Source organism: Thermobia domestica, chromosome 10 (genome assembly GCF_964235325.1).
Source record: "Thermobia domestica chromosome 10, izTheDome1.hap1.1, whole genome shotgun sequence".
Lineage (NCBI taxonomy): Eukaryota > Metazoa > Arthropoda > Insecta > Zygentoma > Lepismatidae > Thermobia > Thermobia domestica.
The window spans coordinates 268,398,052-268,420,828 of NC_137463.1; the positions used below are offsets into that span (position 1 = coordinate 268,398,052).

Here is a 22,777-nt window from a genome sequence, read left to right on the forward strand (position 1 = left end):
GTGCATATGTTTATTGACCCAGTCCCAATCACAAAGAATATCCTCTTAGAAAAAGTGAAAAAGGAAGCCAGGAAAACTCCAACCCAGACTTGTTCTAGTATCATAAGAAAAATGTTGCTTTTCCACAAATAAAGTAAGAGAGGAAACACTGTTCGTTGAAAATGTAAAACAATGTTTGTTTTGTTATCTATGAAATTGTCGGGAAAGATGCAAGGCCCAGAGGAAAAAGGACTAAATTTGTTAGGGAAGGGAAGATATTTCGCATAAAATTCTTGGCCTTACGACTGACCCTACATGAGTGTTATTGAAGGTTTTCTAGGATTTCCACTAGAAAGCAGTTTGTTGCGGAAAAAAAAAGTCAAGTTCAGCTTGAAGCTGTTCTGTTCGATGGTTCACCAGGTCTAGACTCATGATAGATAGACTTGTGCGGAAAAGACTTTTCTGTCTACTGTAATATATCGCAGAACTGAGAATAATTCCTGTCCATTATGAAGAGGTTATTGAAACGTTTGAGGAAAAAAAGAACTGTCCGCGTCCGTATCTGAAAGTGTTCGTAAAAGGGAGGGTTTTGTTCTGTAAGATATATTTTTGCCGGGACAAAAAAAAAAAAAAAAAAAAAATCTGTCCGTATTATAGAGATGTCCGTTAAGGGAGTTCTCACTGTAGTATGTACGCAATTCAATACATCATTGAAAGGATAACTGAAAACAAACAACTTTTGTTTTCTTGTATACCACCATTTGCGAATTTTATCTGAATCCACAATTAAATGGCGACCATTTCACTAACAATGACTCACACAAAAAACGTTCTGCCACAAAACTGATTTGATTTTACATGATATTTTTAATGACGTCTTTTAAAATTTTTGGGTGACTCCCTGGGATTTTATAATAATGAGATTCATGGGTAAGTAGACTTCTCTGTTCGATATACCCTCTGGTTTATCTATTTCACATTTCGTTTCATTTTATTTGCAACTGTTTCTATTTTATAAGCACTCGACGTTTTATCTGTAATTTGTATTGACGTAACACATCAAAGATTTACTTGTGTTTTACGTATCCGAGAAATGTAGAATTTTACCTAAGAATTGATATACTGATTTGATCTTTTTTTATTTTTTTAAAGTAACTAATTAACTACATATTCTAAAGTAAGCTTAGGTAACTCACTTTACTAAAAGAAACATAAAATAATAGAAAATACAGTTTTGTGAATGAAATGTAGCACTAACGTAACACATTTGAATCTTAGTAACTTGCTAATCCCACATAACCTAACCTAACATGCTGCACAGAAAGACAACAAAGTAAAACAAAGTATAATGTTTGAATGGATATATATGACATGTAATACGAAATTAATGCAAATGAACCTTTATATAATACAGGGTGCCTATCGGTCACGAAAGTCACGAAATCAGAAAACAGTCACGAAAGTCAGGAAAAACTCACGAAATTTAGCTTTTAGGGCACGATTTTTTTTCTCTGTGCAAATATAAGTATAAACTGGAAAATTTTGTTCTATAAAACGTCAAACGTCACCACCAAAAAGTGTCTATTTTCGGCTTTAGACGCTACCAAATCGCAAGCAAAACACGCTTCTATTGCATGCGTGAAAATTTGGCCCAATTCGCACCCAAATTCGCTCTTGAGAATGTTACTAAATTTTACGGTTTGGGAAAGAAAAGGTCACGAAAAAATCACGAAATTTCATTTTGGGATTTTAGTAGACACCCTGTAATACTGCCACTTGGTGTAACAGACCATTTGAGGGCATGAACCGCTCCAACGCCATCTGCCAGCAACCGGCTGAACTATATCCAACCTAGCGACGTGGTCAGTGCGCTGCGTCGCCGTCGTATCGGAAACTTTCTATATCTAGTGACCGTCACGTCTTTCATCCACGTGACTTCCCAGGTTGCTCCACGACGCTTGGTGGACGCCGAAAATTGGGAAGCATTAGCCAGGAATCGAACCCGGGACCACGCAGACATGAGTCCAACCTCTAACCACTAGACTACGGTATCCCCACCTTTATATAATATTACGCAAATATATATATATATATATATATATATATATATATATATATATATACATTATAATTAGAAGCCTTACTCCAAGGGAAAGCAACAGTGTATTTCTGCGTGCTGAAACTGCCTGGCAATTGTGCTCGGATTGCGTTATTGTTATTTTTCAAATAGATGCAATAATTGTATTGTATTTATTTTCGTCTTTATCAATGAATACTTCTAATTTCTTCATCAAATCTAAAAGTATTCTAATGTAAATGTGATTTAACTCCCAAATAAGCAAAGCCTAATAAAAAAATAAATAAAATAAATAAAAACTAAAACTAAAAATAAGAATGTAAACTGGGCTATCAGTGTACTTCCTATCTGAAACTTATGGTGAAATATCTATAATTATGTTTCTAAGGTTACTAACTGAATTGCACTTTACTTTCTTTTGGATAGATACATAGCAACAACACAGTTCCAGCCAACGGATGCCAGGCGTGCCTTCCCTTGTTTCGATGAACCTAGTTTTAAATCAAACTTCACTGTGACCTTGGTTAGACCTACGAATGAATACATCGCTTTATCTAATATGAATATCAAAGTAAGTTTACCACAAAAGAAAATTTTTGAAATACAAGGTGAGTTATAAGTCAGTTCAAATGAAGTGCTTATGATCTAAGAAACTCCGGAATTTTTACATTTTTTAAACTTTATATACATTGGCGTAACTAGTTTTACTGCGATCGATCATCGATTTACTCATACTCGCCCAGCCCCATGCATTTCAGCTGCTGCGTTATATATATACTAACAGTATACAAAGTTATTTTTATCAAGAAACCTAAAGTTTTTACTTATCTATTTCCTAAGTTATCATTACATACTTAATATAAATTATGTTTATAGGAAATTAAATTAATAATAGTATTTATTCCAATTTAATAAAAAATAACGATAATAATAAAATAAAATAATACAATAATAATACAATACATACTTTGCCCGATTCTTGTTTTTTATGTATATGGTTCGTTATAGATGATTGAACAACATGGCTTTTTTCAATGCCGCCTCCAGAAGGGCGGAGATAGATACGTATTATGAAGTGCTGCAGTTCACATTTTTAGTTAGAGAACCAAATATCGAAAAATGTCTCAAGTTTATTTTTCAGACCTGTACCTCTTCTCCAAAATTCCTGGATCCGGCTGTTGCCGGTATCGGCTGTTGCCAATGAACTGCTAATAGTCATAGCGTACCTTTTAAATTGTTTTCAAACGTGCTTTGCATAAGGAACAGTTTTCCGTATTCTTTTATTTATTTATTTATTTTTTTTTTCGCCCTTGTGCTCTGGAGCAAGTGCTCTACTCGCTCTATTGTAGTTACGTCACTGTTTATATATATGGCTTCAAAAGGAAAGGAGAAAGTTTGTACAATTTTGTTTGCTGCAATTCTACTTGGTTAAAAGTACAAAGCTTCTGAAGGAAAGGTCAATGCTCAACTTTTATTTATGGCTGTGACTAAAACCATGAATAATATTTTCTTGTATAGGATATTTCTGAAAATATTTGTTTTCTGTTTTAGGATGAAAAGGAAAATAATCCAGCCGAAGGACTATCGGAAGTTCAGTTTTCAACGAGTGTCCAGATGCCAACATACCTCGCTTGTTTTATTGTTTGTGATTTCGAGAGCAAAAGCTCACAGTTCAGCAATAATTTACCGTTTAAAGTTTTCTCATCGAAGCAGCATGTGGAACATATGCAGTACGCACTTGAAACTGGAGTCAATATTGTCAATTACTACATTGATTATTTTGGAATTCCCTATCCATTGCCAAAACTAGGTGAGTCATTGAAAAATTATATTCTTCCCTTCTGCTAAATTTAAAAATTTAACCAGTGATTCAAATACGAAGATAAGTCAATAAGTATCTGCAATCATTTTTTAATCTATTACCACAAGAGTATAATGTTTTTACTTACACCATTTTTCAACATATTCTCCCTACTTTTAAATGCACCTAGTCCACCGTTGCAAAAGTTTTCCGATACTCTCTGCAAAAAAGGTTTTTGGTTGCGCAGCAAGCCACAAATGCACTGCTTCCTTCACCTGTTGATCGAAGCTGAATTGACGGCCTCTGAGAGCATCTTTAAGAGTACCAAACAGATGATAATCCGATGGAATGAAATCGGGACTCTATGCAGGATGCTCCAACGAAATGCAGCGAAATACGTAATATCGAAATGCAGCGTAATAGTAATATCGAAATGCAGCGTCTGAAGAGTGTGAGCAGTGTGGGCGACTGTATGTGGACGCACATTACCATGCATTACAAGAACGACTTCCGACAATCGACCTCTGCGTTTATTATGAATTGCAGTTTTCAACTTGGTTACCAGCATATCACTGTTTCTTCTACTGCTTATTTGACCCTTTTTTCAGGTAATGTTCCAGGATTGGCCCTTGTCAGTCCCAAAACAATGTGAGCATCACTTTCTTTGCAGAAGGATGGCTCTTGAATTTCTTCTTGACGGAAAATCTGGGGTGCTTCCATTTCATGCTCTCGTGTTGGCTTTCTTGTTGAAAGTGATGAATCCACCTTTCGTCTCCAGTAATGATTCGCCTGAGAAACGCTTCACTTTCTTTCGTATAACGGTCCAGTAGGTGCTGACAGGTTCTCACCCGGTTTCGCTTGTGCTCTTCATCGAGTTTTTTCGGAAGCCGTCTCGCATAGATTTTGTGAAAGTTGAGCCTGTTATGCATGATGTCATATGCAAAACCATGACTAATCTGCAAATGGGTTTCCACTTCATCAACAGTCACTCGTCTATTATTCAGAAACAAGGAACGAATTCGTTCAATAATGTCATCAGTTCTTGTCACCCTGCTCAATCCTCATCCTTCACGCTCGTTTGACCACTTTTGATCTATTCAATTCACTGGTAAACACTTCACTGTGGCAACACATTGTCTCCGTCTTCTATGAATTTCCGCTCTGGGGTTACATCTTCAGACTACAAAAAATGGTGTACACAGAGAGTGGCGCGGCATATTTGTTTCACAACAGCGCAAAGTGGACTGGTGTGATAACGCTGCAACCTACCACAGACGAAGCCAACGGTAACATCTAGTGTCTGGTGAACACACAATGCCGTAGAACCAACCTGAAAAAAAAAATAGAAAAATATTGCATTTACTTATTGATTTACCCTAGTACTTTCTTACCAGACTATTTTTTAAAGATAAAAATAGTGTGTAACAGTTTCAACAACTTAACGTTGTCTTCCTCAGATTGAATTTCTGAGGAAGACAAAGTCAAGTTGTTGAAACTTTTACACATCATTTTGGGTATAATAAATAATTTACTACTCTGGTCAGAAAGTTCTTTAATCATCAATTGAGTTTCAGAGTTGTGATGGATAGTGTTAAACCTAATCAGATAGAGTCATTATAAGAAGAATAAATATAAATAAATTAATCAAAATAAGTACTTTCGCTGATATTTTATCAGACGGGAGATGGTAGTAGTAGTAGTAGTAGTAGTAGTAGTAGTGGTGGTAGTGGTAGTAGTAGTAGTAGTAGTAGTAGTAGTAGTAGTAGTAGTAGTAGTAGTAGTAAGGAATAATGTTATTGAAAACAACATTAACAGAGAAAAGTCGGATCCAGCGCCATTTTAACTTCCCAGATTTTTCAAAAGCTTACTATTGCAAAGTGAAAAGCAAAATAATTAAAATAAACAAAAACAAATTATTGGTTTTAATATTTGCCTTTACATGCTTCCAACATTATTTTATACGTAAATAAACCTCAAGTTTAACATTTATTTAATGAATATCTTATGTATTTAAAAATGTTTTTATTTCTGTACGTTCGTGAAGTCGGATCCGTGGCGAGTTCAGTAATCCGGATGTCTTCGATAAGAGATAGTTTGGTGGAAAACTGTCTATATTTTGGCAGCTGATCTTGCTTCATGGTCTGTGCACCCTCCAACTCATGAAATGCACTCACAGAGCAAAATAAATGTTGTAATGCGTAGTTCGTTAGTTGCTATTGAAAGTTTATTTAGAACTTATGCTTCTTCTATTGGTTCGAAGGATATTATGGAAGACTATTCTTATATTTGGCTCTCGTTTGGTAGGCTGTAATGGCATATTTTAGAATAGCAAGTTCATTTTCATTTCCCCTGTTGTAGGTATCAATGTCACTAATATGTTTTAATATCAGTTTGAGTTAGTTAATGCTGAAGATTGTTAATCATGATGCAGTATAAATAGACATTATATCGAAATAATCAGTGGTAGAAGTGAGACGTGAGGTGTATCTTAATTATGCCATACCACCTCTGGTATTTTAGTGACGAAGGCATACCGCCTCTGGTTTTTCAGTAATTAAGATACAACGTCACTGGAGAGTAGATGTTAAATATCTATATTAAATCCATTTTTATACACAGTAATTGACGAATATATTAAATATGACGTAAAAATATTTTATTTCTTATGCAGAAATAATTTCTAAGTTGACAACACCGACATTTTTGTTATCTTTTTCCTACCTTTTGTTTTCAAAATAAGATGTCTTGAAAGAACTTCATCTAGTTTATATTTTGATGTGCCATATTGAATTGTTAATTTCTTATGTGTGTGTGTGTGTGTGTCTTCTTGCCTTAATGCATATAAACGTCGGTTAAGAACATGGTCGGATTTAGGAATTGTCTGCTGTAGGGGCGCTCTTCCGGGGGTTTGGAATATTCCTCAGTCAAGTGGGGGATGCGAAAAATTTTTCGCAGCAAATTGTTAATACGAAAACTCGGTTTTTGATCATTTTTGTGTATAATTCTCTATAATATAACATAAGGGGGCACTTTTTTAATTTTGTTTTTCCAGAAAGTTGTTGGCGGGGATCAAAGTCTCTCCATGTCCCCCCATAACAATAGAGAAGCTCTCCAATGGTTTTCAGTCATTATGTAAATAGAAATGCTATCTTTTAAGTAACAACTAAACTCACTGTATTTCAACATTTAGATAACCGGTATGTCGAGTCAAAATCGTAATAAAACATACCGCCTCTGGTTTTTTTCCACTTCGAACACTAGAAAGAATGCATTTAAAATTCACCGATTTAAAAATATGTAACTTCGTGATTAGGTACCTTCCATAGTAGTATTGTGCAGCCTCCACTTCTCAGCCTAAATAGCTCAGACAAAACGAGAACAAATAGAAACGTTAGGATATCTGAGCTTAGAAGTCGCGCTTAGGATTTTGAAACAAGAGCGCGCTCGACAAGATTATTTTACATGAGATACCGTTATCACGAGTCATTAGTAGACTTTCGTTTGCAGCCATTTATAAACGGGAAAATAAATGCCAATTTTCTAAATGGTTGTAAATCGAAAGCAGATAAGTGAGTCGTGATAATGGTATCTCATGTAAAATAATATCGTCTAGCGAGCTCTTTTTCCACTTTTCGATTATCTTTTATCTATTTGTAGATATCACATAATTACTGTAAAATTAGCAATATTTTAATTTTCCCGTGAGGGGGCTATTAGATTTTTTTTCGTATTAACCATCAAAACGTAATCAGTGAAGTTCCAATAGATTAGTTAAGCTTTGCATCTAAATATAGCGACCGCAACATACAGAATTCAATTTATGCCATACACTAATTAAAGAAAAAGAATACTTTTCTTATATAGTTATTAACGGATACACATCAAAGAAATGTGTCTTCTTTAGCTGTTTAAGATCTTTAATTTATGAGAAAATATTGAATTTTTGTACTTACGGTTGTAAGAAGAAGTAGGTGGCCATGACTTTTCGAACAAGACAGCACATCTCATTTGTTATAATCTATAAAAATAGAACTTGCTACTGCGGTTATATCTTAACACATTGATATTTTTTTCTTTAGATATGATTGCTGTACCTGACTTTAGAGCCGGAGCAATGGAAAACTGGGGACTTATCACTTACCGGGAATCGAATCTTATATACGATCCAGAAACAAGTTCTTCTGCTAATCAACAGAGTGTAGCTGCTGTTATCGGACACGAATTGGCTCATATGTGGTTCGGAAACTTGAGTGAGTACATATATTTTTATTTTTATTTACTAGAAAAGATGAGTAAAGAATTCAGGAGAAGTTTACATTCCTTTTGGTAACGAGCGAAGTTACTATAGAAAATAACCATTGAATAGTTTCATTTATTTCTAGTTATATAAATTTTAGTACATTTTAACCTTGATTTCGCACTAATCTACTTTTTCTCTAAGTTGGAGAACAGGCAGTTGAAGAATATGTTACTGAAAAGAAGCATATAGAACGTGACTTTTTGGAAATACGACACGAAAATTCATAACTTATATACGAACTGTTCAATGATGAGAAAGCTTCTTGGAAATATCTAATTTTAGATTGTAAACTTTTTACTACGAAGTATTAATTATAAAATTTTATCTATTTTTGTTTGAAATATTGAAAATACGCTCCAAACGATAATGTATGGAGTAGCATTAACATCATGATGAGGAAACGTTTTTTCTTTTATAATACAATGGCGTAACAAGAAAGAAACTGCATATTGTTCAATTCTTATATATATGGTGTATATATATATATACACAGGGGCGGATCCAGGATATGATCAAGGGAGGGGCTAAACCATATTTTGTCGTTTTATCCAGTGTAAAGCAGGATTGAAGCCCATTTTATCCAGTGTATACCTGAGCGTCAAGGAAGGGGGGCTATAGCCCCTATATCCCCCCCTTGGATCCGCCAGTATATATATATAATGATAATTGAATAACTTAATACAACTGGCAATTAACGTTTTATGGTATTTGAAACCGGTGGAAAGAATTAGCATTTTCTCATAATTTATTAGAGTAATAAATATATAAATAAATAAAAATATATAAAAAAGAAATAATGAAATTCGCAAATTTGATTTAAACTATTTGCTGAGCAAAACAATACGTTTATGGTAAAAAATATTAACGTGTAACAATTTCGCCAACTATCCACTTAGCTTCATCAGACTCTATCTAGATAGTTGACGAAACTGTTACACGTTAATAATTATTCTCTTAATTTTTTTATTCCCTGTAATATTTTCCATTGTAGAAGCTTTGTTTTAACAGACTTAAATCTGATTTCAACTACTCGCTAAGCAAAACAATACGTTTATTGTAAAAAATATTAACGTGTAACAATTTCGCCAACTATCCACTTAGCTTCATCAGACACTATCTAGATAGTTGACGAAACTGTTACACGTTAATAATTATTCTCTTAATTTTTTTATTCCCTGTAATATTTTCCATTGTAGAAGCTTTGTTTTAACAGACTTAAATCTGATTTCAACTACTCGCTAAGCAAAACAATACGTTTATTGTAAAAAATATTAACGTGTAACAATTTCGCCAACTATCCACTTAGCTTCATCAGACACTATCTAGATAGTTGACGAAACTGTTACACGTTAATAATTATTCTCTTAATTTTTTTATTCCCTGTAATATTTTCCATTGTAGAAGCTTTGTTTTAACAGACTTAAATCTGATTTCAACTACTCGCTAAGCAAAACAATACGTTTATTGTAAAAAATATTAACGTGTAACAATTTCGCCAACTATCCACTTAGCTTCATCAGACACTATCTAGATAGTTGATGAAACTGTTACACGTTAATAATTATTCTCTTAATTTTTTTATTCCCTGTAATATTTTCCATTGTAGAAGCTTTGTTTTAACAGACTTAAATCTGATTTCAACTACTCGCTAAGCAAAACAATACGTTTATTGTAAAAAATATTAACGTGTAACAATTTCGCCAACTATCCACTTAGCTTCATCAGACACTTTATTGTTTTGCTCAGCAAGTAGTTTAAATCAGGACAATGGGAAACATTATTATGAAATTCGTTATTTTCTATAGATATTTATTGATTTTCCGAAAATGAAAATGAAATGAAATCTTTAAGTTTAACGTCCCACGCTTTTTTGTTTGTTTGTTTTCATGTGTAGATTCTTCTCCCAAGCGTTGTAAACGGGATTTTGCACCATCATGTATGTAAGAAATAGGAACATATAAGAAACGACGCAATCCTTCCTGTCAGAAGAAGGAAAACTAAGTAGTATTTTTAAATATTGTAGACGTTGCACTTCTTCAGGGAACATGACGATAAGTATGAAAAATTTAAATAAATATTCAATACGCTCTTGAAGTCACTATAGTGAGCAATTTACTAAATACAATTATGATTAGTTCAGCGATACCTGTTCATAAATAATGCACAAGTTACAGCATTTATTTATGGTATGGTATCCGTGATTTATGTATAACAACTGATATTGATATTATATTGTATTTTATTTCTATTGAAACAGTGACATTATCATGGTGGCAGGATTTGTGGCTTAATGAAGGATTTGCCAGTTACATAGAATACAAAGGAGTTAACAGCGCACACCCCGATTGGAACATGGTAAGACTTTTTACATCCTGACGAAAAGATTTTGTGATGTAATGATAAATTATATTAATTCGAAGTTCATAAAGTAAACACAACTGATCTGTGACTATAGGAAACATTTCCCATACATTTTGGAACATGGTAAAACTGTTTACATCCTTACGAAAGGATTTTGTGATGTAATGATAAATTATATTAATTCGAAGTTTATAAAGTAAACAGAACTGATCCGTGATTATAGAAAACATTTTCCATACATTTTGGTCTTATATTGAAATACTTTCTAACAATAAAATACTTTCAATTGAAAAATAGAATCTACGTACTACAATGTTTTAATTGTAGATAACTTGAATCTACGTACTAAAATGTTTTAACTGTAGATAACTTGAATCTATGTACTAAAATATTTTAACTGAGATAATCTGAATCTACGTACTAAAATATTTTAATTGAAGATAAGTTGAATTCACGTACTAAAATATTTTAACTATAGATAACCTTAATCTACGTACTAAAATGTTTTAACTGTAGATAACCTGAATCTACGTACTAAAATATTTTAATTGAAGATAAGTTGAATCCAAGTACTAAAATATTTTAACTATAGATAACCTGAATCTACGTACTAAAATGTTTTAACTAGATAACCTGAATCTACCTACTAAAATGTTTTAACTGTGGATAACTTGAATCTACGTACTAAAATGTTTTAACTGTAGATATCCTGAATCTACGTACTAAAGTGTTTTAACTGCAGATATCCTGAATCTACGTACTAAAATGTTTTAACTGCAGATATCCTGAATCGACGTACTAAAATCTTTTAACTGTAGATAACTTGAATCTATGTACTAAAATGTTTTAACTGTAGATAATTTGAATCTACGTACTAAAATGTTTTAATTGTAGATAACCTGGTTTTTATCCACTACATCATTCTATTGCTTGTGTTTCTCATTCATGAGTATGTCTGCCATTAACAAACAAAATACTGGTAACAGTACTACAATAATAATACATAATACAGGTTTCTTTCATTCCTTCTTTTTTCTTCTTTCTGTTTTTATATTGAAAACTTTCCAGTTGGAGTTTCTGATTCCCATTATTTTATATTTAATCAAAAATTTAGGAGATTTATTTAATTGAAGTGGCGGCTCACAAGAATTGGAACATTACGTAAGGTTTTCCCTTTAGGTATTGATGTAACTTCACTCGTCTAGTGGGCTATATGACGAATGATTCAAAAGTAATGACTATCGGAATATGTATAAAAGTTAAATAAAATAATTTTGCTTCTCTATACCCTCAATAGTTCCTTGTAAAATATACAGGGTGTCCGAGAAGTCCTTCCCTGATTACAGAAATTGATAACTCAGGCTAGAAATAAGATAGAAATATGAAACTGGTGTTGAATTGTTTACAAACTATAAAAGTTTTTGTCTGTGTTAGGTCTACCGAACACGTGTACCAGATCTTGAAACCCTGCAGCAACGAATAACCACAGTCGTTGCATCGATCCCTCCAGTGATGTTGGCTAATGTGTGGTTGGAAATTGAATATCGCCTAGATGTGCTACGTGCTACCAAGGGTGCTCATGTGGAAGTGTACTGATGTGACCAAAACTTTTATAGTTTGTAAACAATTCAACACCAGTTTCATATTTATATCTTATTTCTAGCCTGAGTTATCAATTTCTGTAATCAGGGAAGGACTTCTCGGACACCCTATATATATATATTCATTTGAATACGAACATTCGAGGTAATAACACAAAAATGGGAAAAAACGAATTGAGAGTTGTCATTAAGTATCATCCGGGAAACAAGATTCGAACTGCTCGCACACCCGCCATATTCTCCAAACCTAGTCCCATGACTTTTACCTCTTTTCCAAGCTCAAGGGAAAGCTGAGGGGGGAAGAAATTTGAACTTGATAGCGAAATTGATGGCCGTTGTGGAAACATTTTGGGAGAGTCAAGACAAAGATCTTTTTCTAAGAATATTCAGGGTTTAGAGAAAATATGGACTAAATATATCGACTTGTTAGTAGACTATGTAGAAAAATAGATATAATTTTGAATCATAGCCGTTGTATTACATATTCGTTATCATTACTTTTGGATCTGTTATATTAGCAGACATGAAATATTTCAGGTAATAGATTTGCTGCTTTTCTTAAAACAAACAATGTTAAATAAAAATTATCATGAAAACAGACACGCATTTCAACTTACAACTGTAAGTAACATATAACATGTTACCTACTGTGGGAAATATGAGGAAAATATTCTTAAACTTAAGAAACTGCTCAAACTTTCCTGGAAAATTATTTTCATGATATTGTTGAGTTGTGTAATTGTAGCTACAGTGACATATAATTATATATGAAATTTTACAAATCCATTATCATGTAAGCATTGTGTTAAACGCTTGCAGGAACATGGGTTTAGAAGTAAATGCAGAGAAAACTAAACACATGAAATTCGTAATACTGCAAATTATGGATGTGTTAAAATATAAAATAATACTTTCGACAAAGTGAATACTTTTAAATATCTAGGATCAATATTAACAGACGAAAATCATATTCACGAAGAAATTAAATGTCAACTAAAAGCAGGAAATTCGTGTTATTATTCGATTCAAAATCTCTTGTCGTCGCGAATTCTGTTGCGGAATTTGAAGCTTAAAATATATAAAACGATAATCATGCCTGTTGTGCTGTATGGTTGGGAATCATGGTCGCTTACTCTGAGGGAAGAACGCAGACTGAAAATGTTTGAGGACAAGATCCTAAGACGAATATTCGGACCCAAGAGGAACGGAAATGGTGAATGGCAGAATCTTCATAGCGAGGAACTACATAACTTATACGGTTTATACGGTTTACATAATCTATACGGTTTACCCAACATTGTTAGGGTCATCAAATCTAGGAGGCCCAGGTGAGCAGGTCATGTAGCCAGAATGGAAGAAAGTAGAAATGCTTTCAAAGTTTCAACTGGAAATCCAACCGGAAAACGACCATTAGAAAGACCTAGGTGGAGATGGGAGGAAAATATTAAGATGAATCTTGCAGAAATATGAATACGAAGTATAAACTGGATCTTGTTGGCTAAGAACAGAAGTCAATGGAGAGCTTTTGTGAACGCGGCATTCAACCTCCGAGTTCTATAGGCCATGGAGTTAGTTAGTATCATGTAAATGATCTAAGCATGCAATAATATCAAATTTAATTGAACTTCTTTCCACAGCTATTTTTGGTATTTTTGTACTTTATAGTTTTACTCTCTATACTTATAATCTCATTATATTCTGTAGTTCAGATCCGACACAATGATATTCGTATATTTATTTGTGATTAAGGTGAGTCTCTACTACAGGCAGATCCAAACAAATATTTACTTTTACAGAAAGATTGAACTTTGCTACAAGTAGAAGTCGGAATAATTGAGTTGTTAATTTAAAACATTACAGGCATAAACATTATTATGATTACTGCGGATGGCAAAGGATACTAACATAATAACCAAGATCGGGAATCGAACTTGGAATCCGTCCAGTGCCCGCGCATTGACAGCTTTGCAATAATAACCAGAACGCATATAAACCTGTCGACACACAACCGCTGTTAGCAATGCAAATTGTGATGTGATTAAAACAAAACGAAGTTTTATTTCAACTTCACCATAAACAACCACAATAAACCACAATATTAGAAGTTATATTCACCATAAACCAATTTTACCATATACAACCACAATATTAGGAGTTATATTCAAAGCAATATACTTCAGCAATTCGATTCTCTTATAGGGAACATAGTATAAACAAACTTATACCAAGCGAACTATGCACATGATGATCCCGAGGAAAATATTGAAAAGAAATTACATATATGATTCAATTCAATGTATTGTATACTTTTATATAGAGGGTGTTACTCCTGACACCAAGATAAGACAAAAAGTATAGACCAATTTGGGTGTACAAATGCTTCCTTTCGGAGTTATAGGCTGCCGAAAACATGAAATAATCAACTTTAAAAGTCCATAGCTCCAAAATTGTGAGACCTACCATAGACGGGTCAAGACTTCACTTAGGAACTAATATGTGCGCCATCCAAAAATATATTTCAGAATCCTAAGGTACTCACGCAACAATTTTTATGGAGGCAGTTTGGCTACGGGCATATAATTTGAAGTACTGACCAACTACCTCTATAAAAATTGTTGCGGAAGTACCGCAGGATTCTGAAACATGGATATTGTTTATACTTTTCGTCTACCAGGTTGGTCTATACTTTTCGTCTTATCTTGGTGTCAGGAATCACCTCCCAAACGTTGTCGGTGTTGTTTTGAAAGACCCTGTATAAGATTCTACATACACAAACGCTAAAAAAAAGAAAAAGAAAAAATGTTCGTAAATATTTGAGTTCAAAAGTTACTCAGGTCTCACTTCATCGTATCCATCTTGAACACTGCTGCGTCATTCTTCCTGCTTCTCATACGAAGTCCGCCGACGGGTCTAAAACCCAGGCGTAAAACGAAGTCTCCGAAACCTCATATCATACGAACTTTTACTCATTTCGTCTGTACATTGTACTCTCATTGACTGGAGCATTATCGTGACGTATAAGGAAAGTATATGAGAGTACGTTATTACAGCAGTTCCCATAGATGAGGTTCAAACGTGAATGAAGAGTCCATTGTAACGTAAAATGAAAAAAAAAAAAAAAAAACGCAGAAATGAAACAAAATGCATTTCTTTAAGATCATTACAAAATAAAATGAATGTTCTAGATATTTGTTCATAATAAAAATCATTTTAAAATGAAGTAAACATGAATAAAATGTGGAACATAATTATGTGTTTAAGAAAAAGCTTGAAATACTATCAGCTTATTCTTAACTTGTAAATTTTAATATTTTCTCTTCATCTCTCCAGAAAGTAATTACTTCAAATTACTTCAATATACAAGATAATCTTTTAATAAATTTGATGTGCTTGTCGTTAACTGACTTCTAAAATTTCATTAATATATACAATATTAATAATTTTGCTTTTGATTTCAGATGGATCAATTTCTAACTTCGGATTTGCACAATGTCCTGGAACTTGATGCATCGCTTACATCTCATCCTATTCTCCAACCAGTTTCTCACCCAGACGAGATCTCAGAACTCTTCGATACAATTTCATATAGCAAAGTGAGTAAAGGACTATTAGAAAAGTCTCTACAGAAACTGAATTTTTAATGACTTTGTCTACTGTTGTCTATCGTTTCTAACATTATTTTAAGAAATTTTGAGTTTATTAACTATATATTTAATATTCTACGATACTATCTGTTTCTTTAAAGCAGTTGTTTAGTAGATGATAAAAGGCATAGATCATCAAATAGTAGAGAAGATATATTAATCGATATGCTTTGTATTTAAAGGATATATACAAGTATTGTGCAGCTGTCTTTTGAAAGATAGGCCTAAAATAAGTACTCATGAAGCATTATTATTAAACTTTATAATCATTTTGAAGAATATTTTTATACACTTCTATCTACTGCAAGATCCTATTTCCTGATCTTTCCACAAAATCCAATACTCGAACCTTTTCAATAAGTCCTCATCATGGATTCCAGTAACATCTTTAATGTTACTTCAAAACGCAAAATTACATAATTTTATATTCTACATATGTGAGTAATTGCATTGAATTATACTATCTTTCATGGGGGATATATTTGTTTCTTAGTGAATAGTCCGAGTCGTACGTTCAAGTTCTATTCCGTGCGTTCACGCCATCTTGTAATCTCAAAGCCATGAAATCCTTTATGTAATCTTATGAAACGAAAGACAATACAAACTTTGGATGGTATCCTTTTACATGAAGACTTGTCGCTCCAACAGAAATAATCTTCATTCAAGTACAACGCTGTTTATTATATGTTTATTATAATTACATGGGCGCATGGGGGGATATTCAAAATTAACAAAAAATTGGCTACTTACCAATGGATCCTCCCTTGAAAAATTTAAAGATTTTGACGTTTCGGAACTCTCAGCTGGTTCCTTCCTCAGTGGCAAGGTGAAAAGGATTAAAACGGAAAGAAGATAAAATGAGTAAAACCAAGAATACATACCACTCACATGTATTCCTGGTTTTACCCCTTTTATCTTCTTTCCGTTTTAATCCTTTTTACCTTGCCACTGAGGAAGGAACCAGCTGAGAGTTCCGAAACGTCAAAATCTTTAAATTTTTCAAGGGAGGATCCATTGGTAAGTAGCCAATTTTTTGTTAACTGTTTATTTTACTTTGCTCTCCCAACATTATATACAGTTATTCGCTTTTTATAAAAACATATTAAAAGAAGAGTTTCAGTATTTTCGGAAGCCATATGAATTTGAAAGGTTAAGCCTACTTTTCTCAGCTTCTATTGCATCAATAATGTACTATTACAACTATTAATATTAATATGAACTATTAATCCTCCATAATACTTTATCAAAAAATCGAAAACACATTAAAGAAGAGAAAAACTACGTAGAAAGTGGTAATCTCTTAGCCTAGTCTATCATTTTGTGACTTTCTTTTTGTAATTTTTAAAAACTAGGATAATCTATTGAAGATCAAAATGATACGTTATTATGTATGTAATTTATTTATTTATTTGTTTATTTATTTATTGGATACCTATTACAAGAAAAGAATATTTCTGTTTACAGTAGGCTTACATAATTACAAGCTTTATAAATATTAAGACACACAACAAGAGAGAGAGAAAATTAAAAATAAACATACAATTAACAATACAAACATGAGAAAACACAAGTAAGAGATATTTGTAATAACTCCTCCAACAATATATAGAAATATACAAATAGATCCTTGTAAAGACTATAAACCCAGCCCTTCATGATACAAATGACAGTAAAGCAAACAGAACATAACAAGAATATAAATACCCAAAATATAAATGTTTAAATAAGATTTCTGTCAAAAAGCACACGTAATAGAAATACTCTTTTAATTTCAAAACACTACAATCAATGTCGGTTTCGAATTAAAAATCTCTTATAATCAATAATTATTTTTAAAAATTTTTTCATAGAGTGAATAAGGTATAGCAAAATCTAAGTCGACATTCTCCTGTATTAGCTTGTTGTATAATCGACAAACTCTTGTAATAGACGAGTTTAAATGTGTCAGAGTTTGAGATCTGTTGAAAATAAAAGGTAACCGATTTCTTATTTTTTTTTTTTTATTTTGTATTAAAATTCAATAGTCTTAGACATTCTGAACTGTCGACAATTCCATTTACTAACTTGTAAAGGAAACTTAGCTGCGAATCAAAAATACTCAGAAGAATTTAGTACGGTACCTTTGCTTCTTAAGAATTAACATTAAAAACCTTATAATACAGATATCTCAAATTTATTTTGGATACCTTCAAACTTGTTAATATAGTTTTCGTAATAAGGAGCCCAAACTGTAGAAGCATAATCAAGTCGACTTCTAACAAGGGTGTTAAATACAGTTATTAAAACATGAACATTGTGAAAATCTCTGCTGTTCCTTATTGTGAATCCTAAAACCTTAAAATCATCATTACATACTTTTTCTACATGTACATTAAAAGGCATCCTATTATTGATGAGAATTCTCAAATAATTTACCTCTTGGCATCTTTTAAGTTATTAATCTTATAATCAAAATAAGTGGGACTATTTTATCTTGAAAAAGTTACTGCAATACATTTATTGATATTGAAATGCAGTTTATGATCGAAATTACTTCGTAATACCTTAAGTTTTATTTGCTGGTGTCAGATCTATTTTTAAAGTTACTAATACATTTATTTTAGAATGTCATCTATTAACCTGAATCTTTATTTCGATTTTCTACATTGTGTCTCACTTCCGCTCTATTTTACATGTTCCTGGGATCTAAGTTAATGTACACTGGAACTGAATATAATAAAATATATATGACAAGAAAAAAGTTACTTATTACTCATAATTTGGGAGTTCTCTGATAGGAATTCCTGCACTTTTCCGAATAATTAATTGTGTAATATTTCTGCATATCATTACAGTATATGTTGTATCATTCCTATATGAATTTCTAAGTATCATAAACGGTTATAAATCTCAAAATTTCAAAATTTACAGACATTTTGATGTGAAGTTTCACATACCATTTACTAGGTGTACTTGTAACTGTATAAAATTAGTATTTTTTTTCCTAAATCGCATATGACTTAAGAAGCAATATATTCGAACATTTCGAAGAATTATATACATTTACAGGATATATTTTGCTTTTTGTGCATACCAATATTGAAATTTCAAATTATGATGAAGGCGCAAACAAAAAACGTAGTATATATGAAGGGTCGGTTCTGAAACATGTATTAGCTGGAATCTGGATTAAACTTACAGTTTCGTAATACTATATAGGGGAACAATACGTATTTAAAACTTGATTCTCATATACAGTAAAACCTGCCTTCAACGCACTCTTTATTAAACGAAAACTTGTATTGAACGGAAATATTTCACGGTCCCGTAAATTTACTGGAAAAAATCGTGTTAATTTTACTTCATTAAACAGAAACTGTATTACGCGGACAGCGAAATCAAAATAAGCTTTTTAACGGAAAATTTCAAGTTTCGGAGTGCAAAATTTAGAAAGTTTTTGGACATCCTATGATAGGTTAGATGTATTTTTAGCAGAATAGACAGTAATGTGCAAACTGAAGCAGACACGACGGATATACTATACATGCTTTAATTGAGAATTATCCGAAAATATAAAAGAAGAGGAAGACGCGAAATAAGACATTGAAAATGAAATGAAATCTTTAAGTTTTACGTCCCACGATTATGCCGGTTAGGCTAAAGGAGCCGGTGAAGTAGAGAGATGAATGAAATGGTGGAATGAAGAAAGTGGGAGGAAACGGGAAAACCCCGATAAAACCCACGAGCACGATGTTTGTCCACCACAAAGTTCACACGGCGCGAGCTGGGATCGAACCAGGGACCGCAAGCACCGAAGGTGAACGCTCTGCCACTGAGCCACCGCTCCCCCGAATAAGGCATTGAGTTGGAAGGTAGGTGTAGTCTAAAGACTTATAAAGAATCTGCCACAAGTTTAAAGGAACTGAAACATTTGCCTTACGTCTAAATGACACTGATATGCGATGTATATAGAAAACGCTCCTTGACTATTGGAAAAATTAAGTTAACGTATGTTGTACAGTATTTTTCTGTTCATTGTAAGTTTTGCGTGTACTAATTCATAGTAGAAATAAATACTGGAAATTGATCAAGATACGTACAGTAACTTATTTATCTCAGTATGTCCATTATATGCATGCACTTTTTTTTTTTTTTTTTTTTTTTTTTTGCATAAGTATACCTTCTGTAACCGGAAACTTATAACTAACGGAAATTTTTGTGAGTTGTGTTCGATTCCGCTAAAGACAAGTTTTACTGTATATTTTTCCATTTCGAGTAATAGTTAAACTACCTAATATTTTGCTTCAAGAGAAAGGCCGGACATGCAACTCCCTTTCTTGCTATGCTGACAGAAACTGCTTACTTTAATGAACTGAGGGTGGTCAGTGGTAGAGCGCTCACGTCTCGCTCCATGAGTTTTCTCGGGGTCCTCCGATTTCCCTCCACATTTTGTTCTAAATATTCTTTCATAAACATAGCCTTTCATTAATCATCCATGCTTCATCCATGCTCAACCTATAAATATCACGCTACCGAGAAACCTTACCTCAATTAAGTAAAAGTTAATATTATTCCTTTCTGTTATTTCTTATTATATAGGGTGCATCTGTAATTCGAATGCTTGAGAATTTTATGGGAGAAGAGAAGTTCCGTCAAGGCCTTAAGCAGTTCCTTACCAAATATTCTTTTAAGAATGCTGAGACCCAGGACTTGTGGGACAGCCTTCAGAACGTTGTAGGAACTGAGTACAATATCACTAATATTATGGACACCTGGACAAAACAGATGGGCTATCCAGTAGTTAACATCCACAAAACAGAGAACGGATTTCATCTCGAACAGAAGAGATTTGTGGCTGATCTCAGAGGTGGAGAATATGACAATAATGAGTCACCCTATAGGTAACGACTTTTGCTTTCAATACTTACTTTGCTATTCTCTGTCTTACTTATCAATATTTATCTATTATTTATTAATAATCAAGTTCTCACGTGCTATCGAATGGTTAACCGACTAGTTCTGAGTTCGATTTTCGGTGGAGACGCTGATTCTTTTGGTATTAACCCAATAAAGTGAGGCAATTGCGGATGAGGATACTTAAATGAAAAGGTAAAGCTAGAAATAACGTAATGGAACCACTGCCCAATCACATCATCACCAAACTAAAAGCCATCTGGCTGACCATAATCGTTCATGTACTGTCAGACAGGAAAGTTTATTAATAATATAAACGGAACTAGGGTTTAGCAAATTCGATCCCCGCTAGCCCTACGGAATTTGACGCATGGTTTAGAGTTCTTGGACGCATGTCTTGGAGCTTTTTCCACAATCGATGACAAATTCAAATTCAAGAAATAGGTTGAGCAGTATTGGCAACACAAATTATTTTCGAGTAAATCAAGCAGTTTTTTTTCTTAAATAGATTGAAATCTTTGTGCTGAGTAAAAGTATTTAAATTAAATTCAACAATTCCTGTGAATGTCCTTTACTTTGTGGAATATATATAATACTGTTATATCTAATAATTAGGGGCACAAGTTTTTCGCACTAAGAATTTAAAAATTTCGCGTTTCGCTTTTCATATTTCGCATTTTGTCGCATTTTCCAAATAAAGTTTCTCATTTTGTAACCGTTGTGGAAAAGATATTTCCTAACATTTTTACAATTGTTCCTTTTATTCATTGATCACTATGGAAATAAAACATTAATTACCTAAAAACAAAACACGCTGAATATTTCACTTAGTATTGTAAATTTCACTTGTGGAAAATTATAGTTTTTAAATCAAACTGAAGGAAAATCAGTAACTCAACTTACTATGAGTAGGAAAGTTTTGCTGACTTTTGAAAACACATAGGCACAAGTTGCATTTAAGCATTAAATATAAGCATGTTACATGTTTCCACATTTTCCTCCTTCATTGTTGTATGTTTCTCACTTTTCATACTTGGAAAAAAGTCTCTCACAATTGGCATTGCTTGTTGGAAGCCATACATATGTAAGTGCATTTACAACAAACTTCAAACAATCATCACTTCGGAACTCCCCATCCAGCTGCGATGGTAATAGCTAACGGGCAACATGTTCCCTATAGTCGTGTCCTAATCACTTAAAATGCACAGTTCATGCCACGTTCTACCGTTCCATCAGCAGAAAACTAGCGTTTTTAAAGTAATGAAAATGTATTTTTAAAATTTCGCGTTATATCGCGTATTGTTAGAAATTTCGCGCAAAACTGCCAATTTCGCTTTTTATCGCGCAACGGAAACCAATGAAAATACATATAGAATATCATAAAATGTCAAGAAACTGAAAATTACTTAATTCTGACGCATTTCGTTTTATCGCACATTGCGAAAAACTCGTGCCTCTACTAATAATGAAATCTAATGTGCATAATACAAGTATTAAATTTCTATGTAATGCAAGTTTATTGTGAAAAATCAACGGACATTTAACTAAACCTGAAAAAGAAATCAGTAAAATCAAACAATTAAAATTCGAATTCGTTTCAAAGCAAACAGAAAATAAATTAAAGTTGGCGAATTTAATCAACATTGTTCACTTTAAACGCTCATTGACGCAATCGTTGCGTGAAGGCTTTAAACATGAATAGCTGAACCTCTGATTAAGTTAGGAAGATAATCTTGGTATCAGTGTGTTCCTGAAAAATGAAGCTTTCCGCTGATATGTATTTTATGTATGTGGAGGTATACCACGGCGGATGGGGGGAGGGTAAAGTTTGTGTTTTTGGTATTTTTTGATTCAGGATTTTCTGGGGGATATTCCCGCCTCTTGAGGGTACGCTCATAAAAATTGGTATATGAAGCAATAAAATAATCCACTACATGGTAATACCCTGCATGTGTACTCGTTGTTTATATGGGGGGGGGGGCAAATTTAGCTAATTTTTTGTCTCAGTTTTTGATGCAAATTACATTTTTTGTTTCTTCTTCTTCTTCTACAAATAGGGTGGAAATTACACAAATAGGGTCTATTACCTCTTGTAATCTGTGTTTTATAAGCTTTGCAACG

The 22,777-nt window shown here is 33.1% G+C and overlaps 1 protein-coding gene across 1 annotated transcript in view; it reads left to right on the forward strand.

The window, feature by feature from the left end:
- LOC145663209 (glutamyl aminopeptidase-like) overlaps positions 1-22,777 on the forward strand; it is a 99,283-nt gene that overhangs the window by 50,760 nt on the left and 25,746 nt on the right. The window contains exons 15-20 of the mRNA XM_081729563.1: positions 2,483-2,627; positions 3,608-3,866; positions 7,937-8,107; positions 10,415-10,512; positions 15,578-15,712; positions 20,342-20,643. Of these exons, the coding sequence (XP_081585689.1) occupies positions 2,483-2,627; positions 3,608-3,866; positions 7,937-8,107; positions 10,415-10,512; positions 15,578-15,712; positions 20,342-20,643 (1,110 nt within the window). The remainder of the gene's footprint in view (positions 1-2,482; positions 2,628-3,607; positions 3,867-7,936; positions 8,108-10,414; positions 10,513-15,577; positions 15,713-20,341; positions 20,644-22,777) is intronic.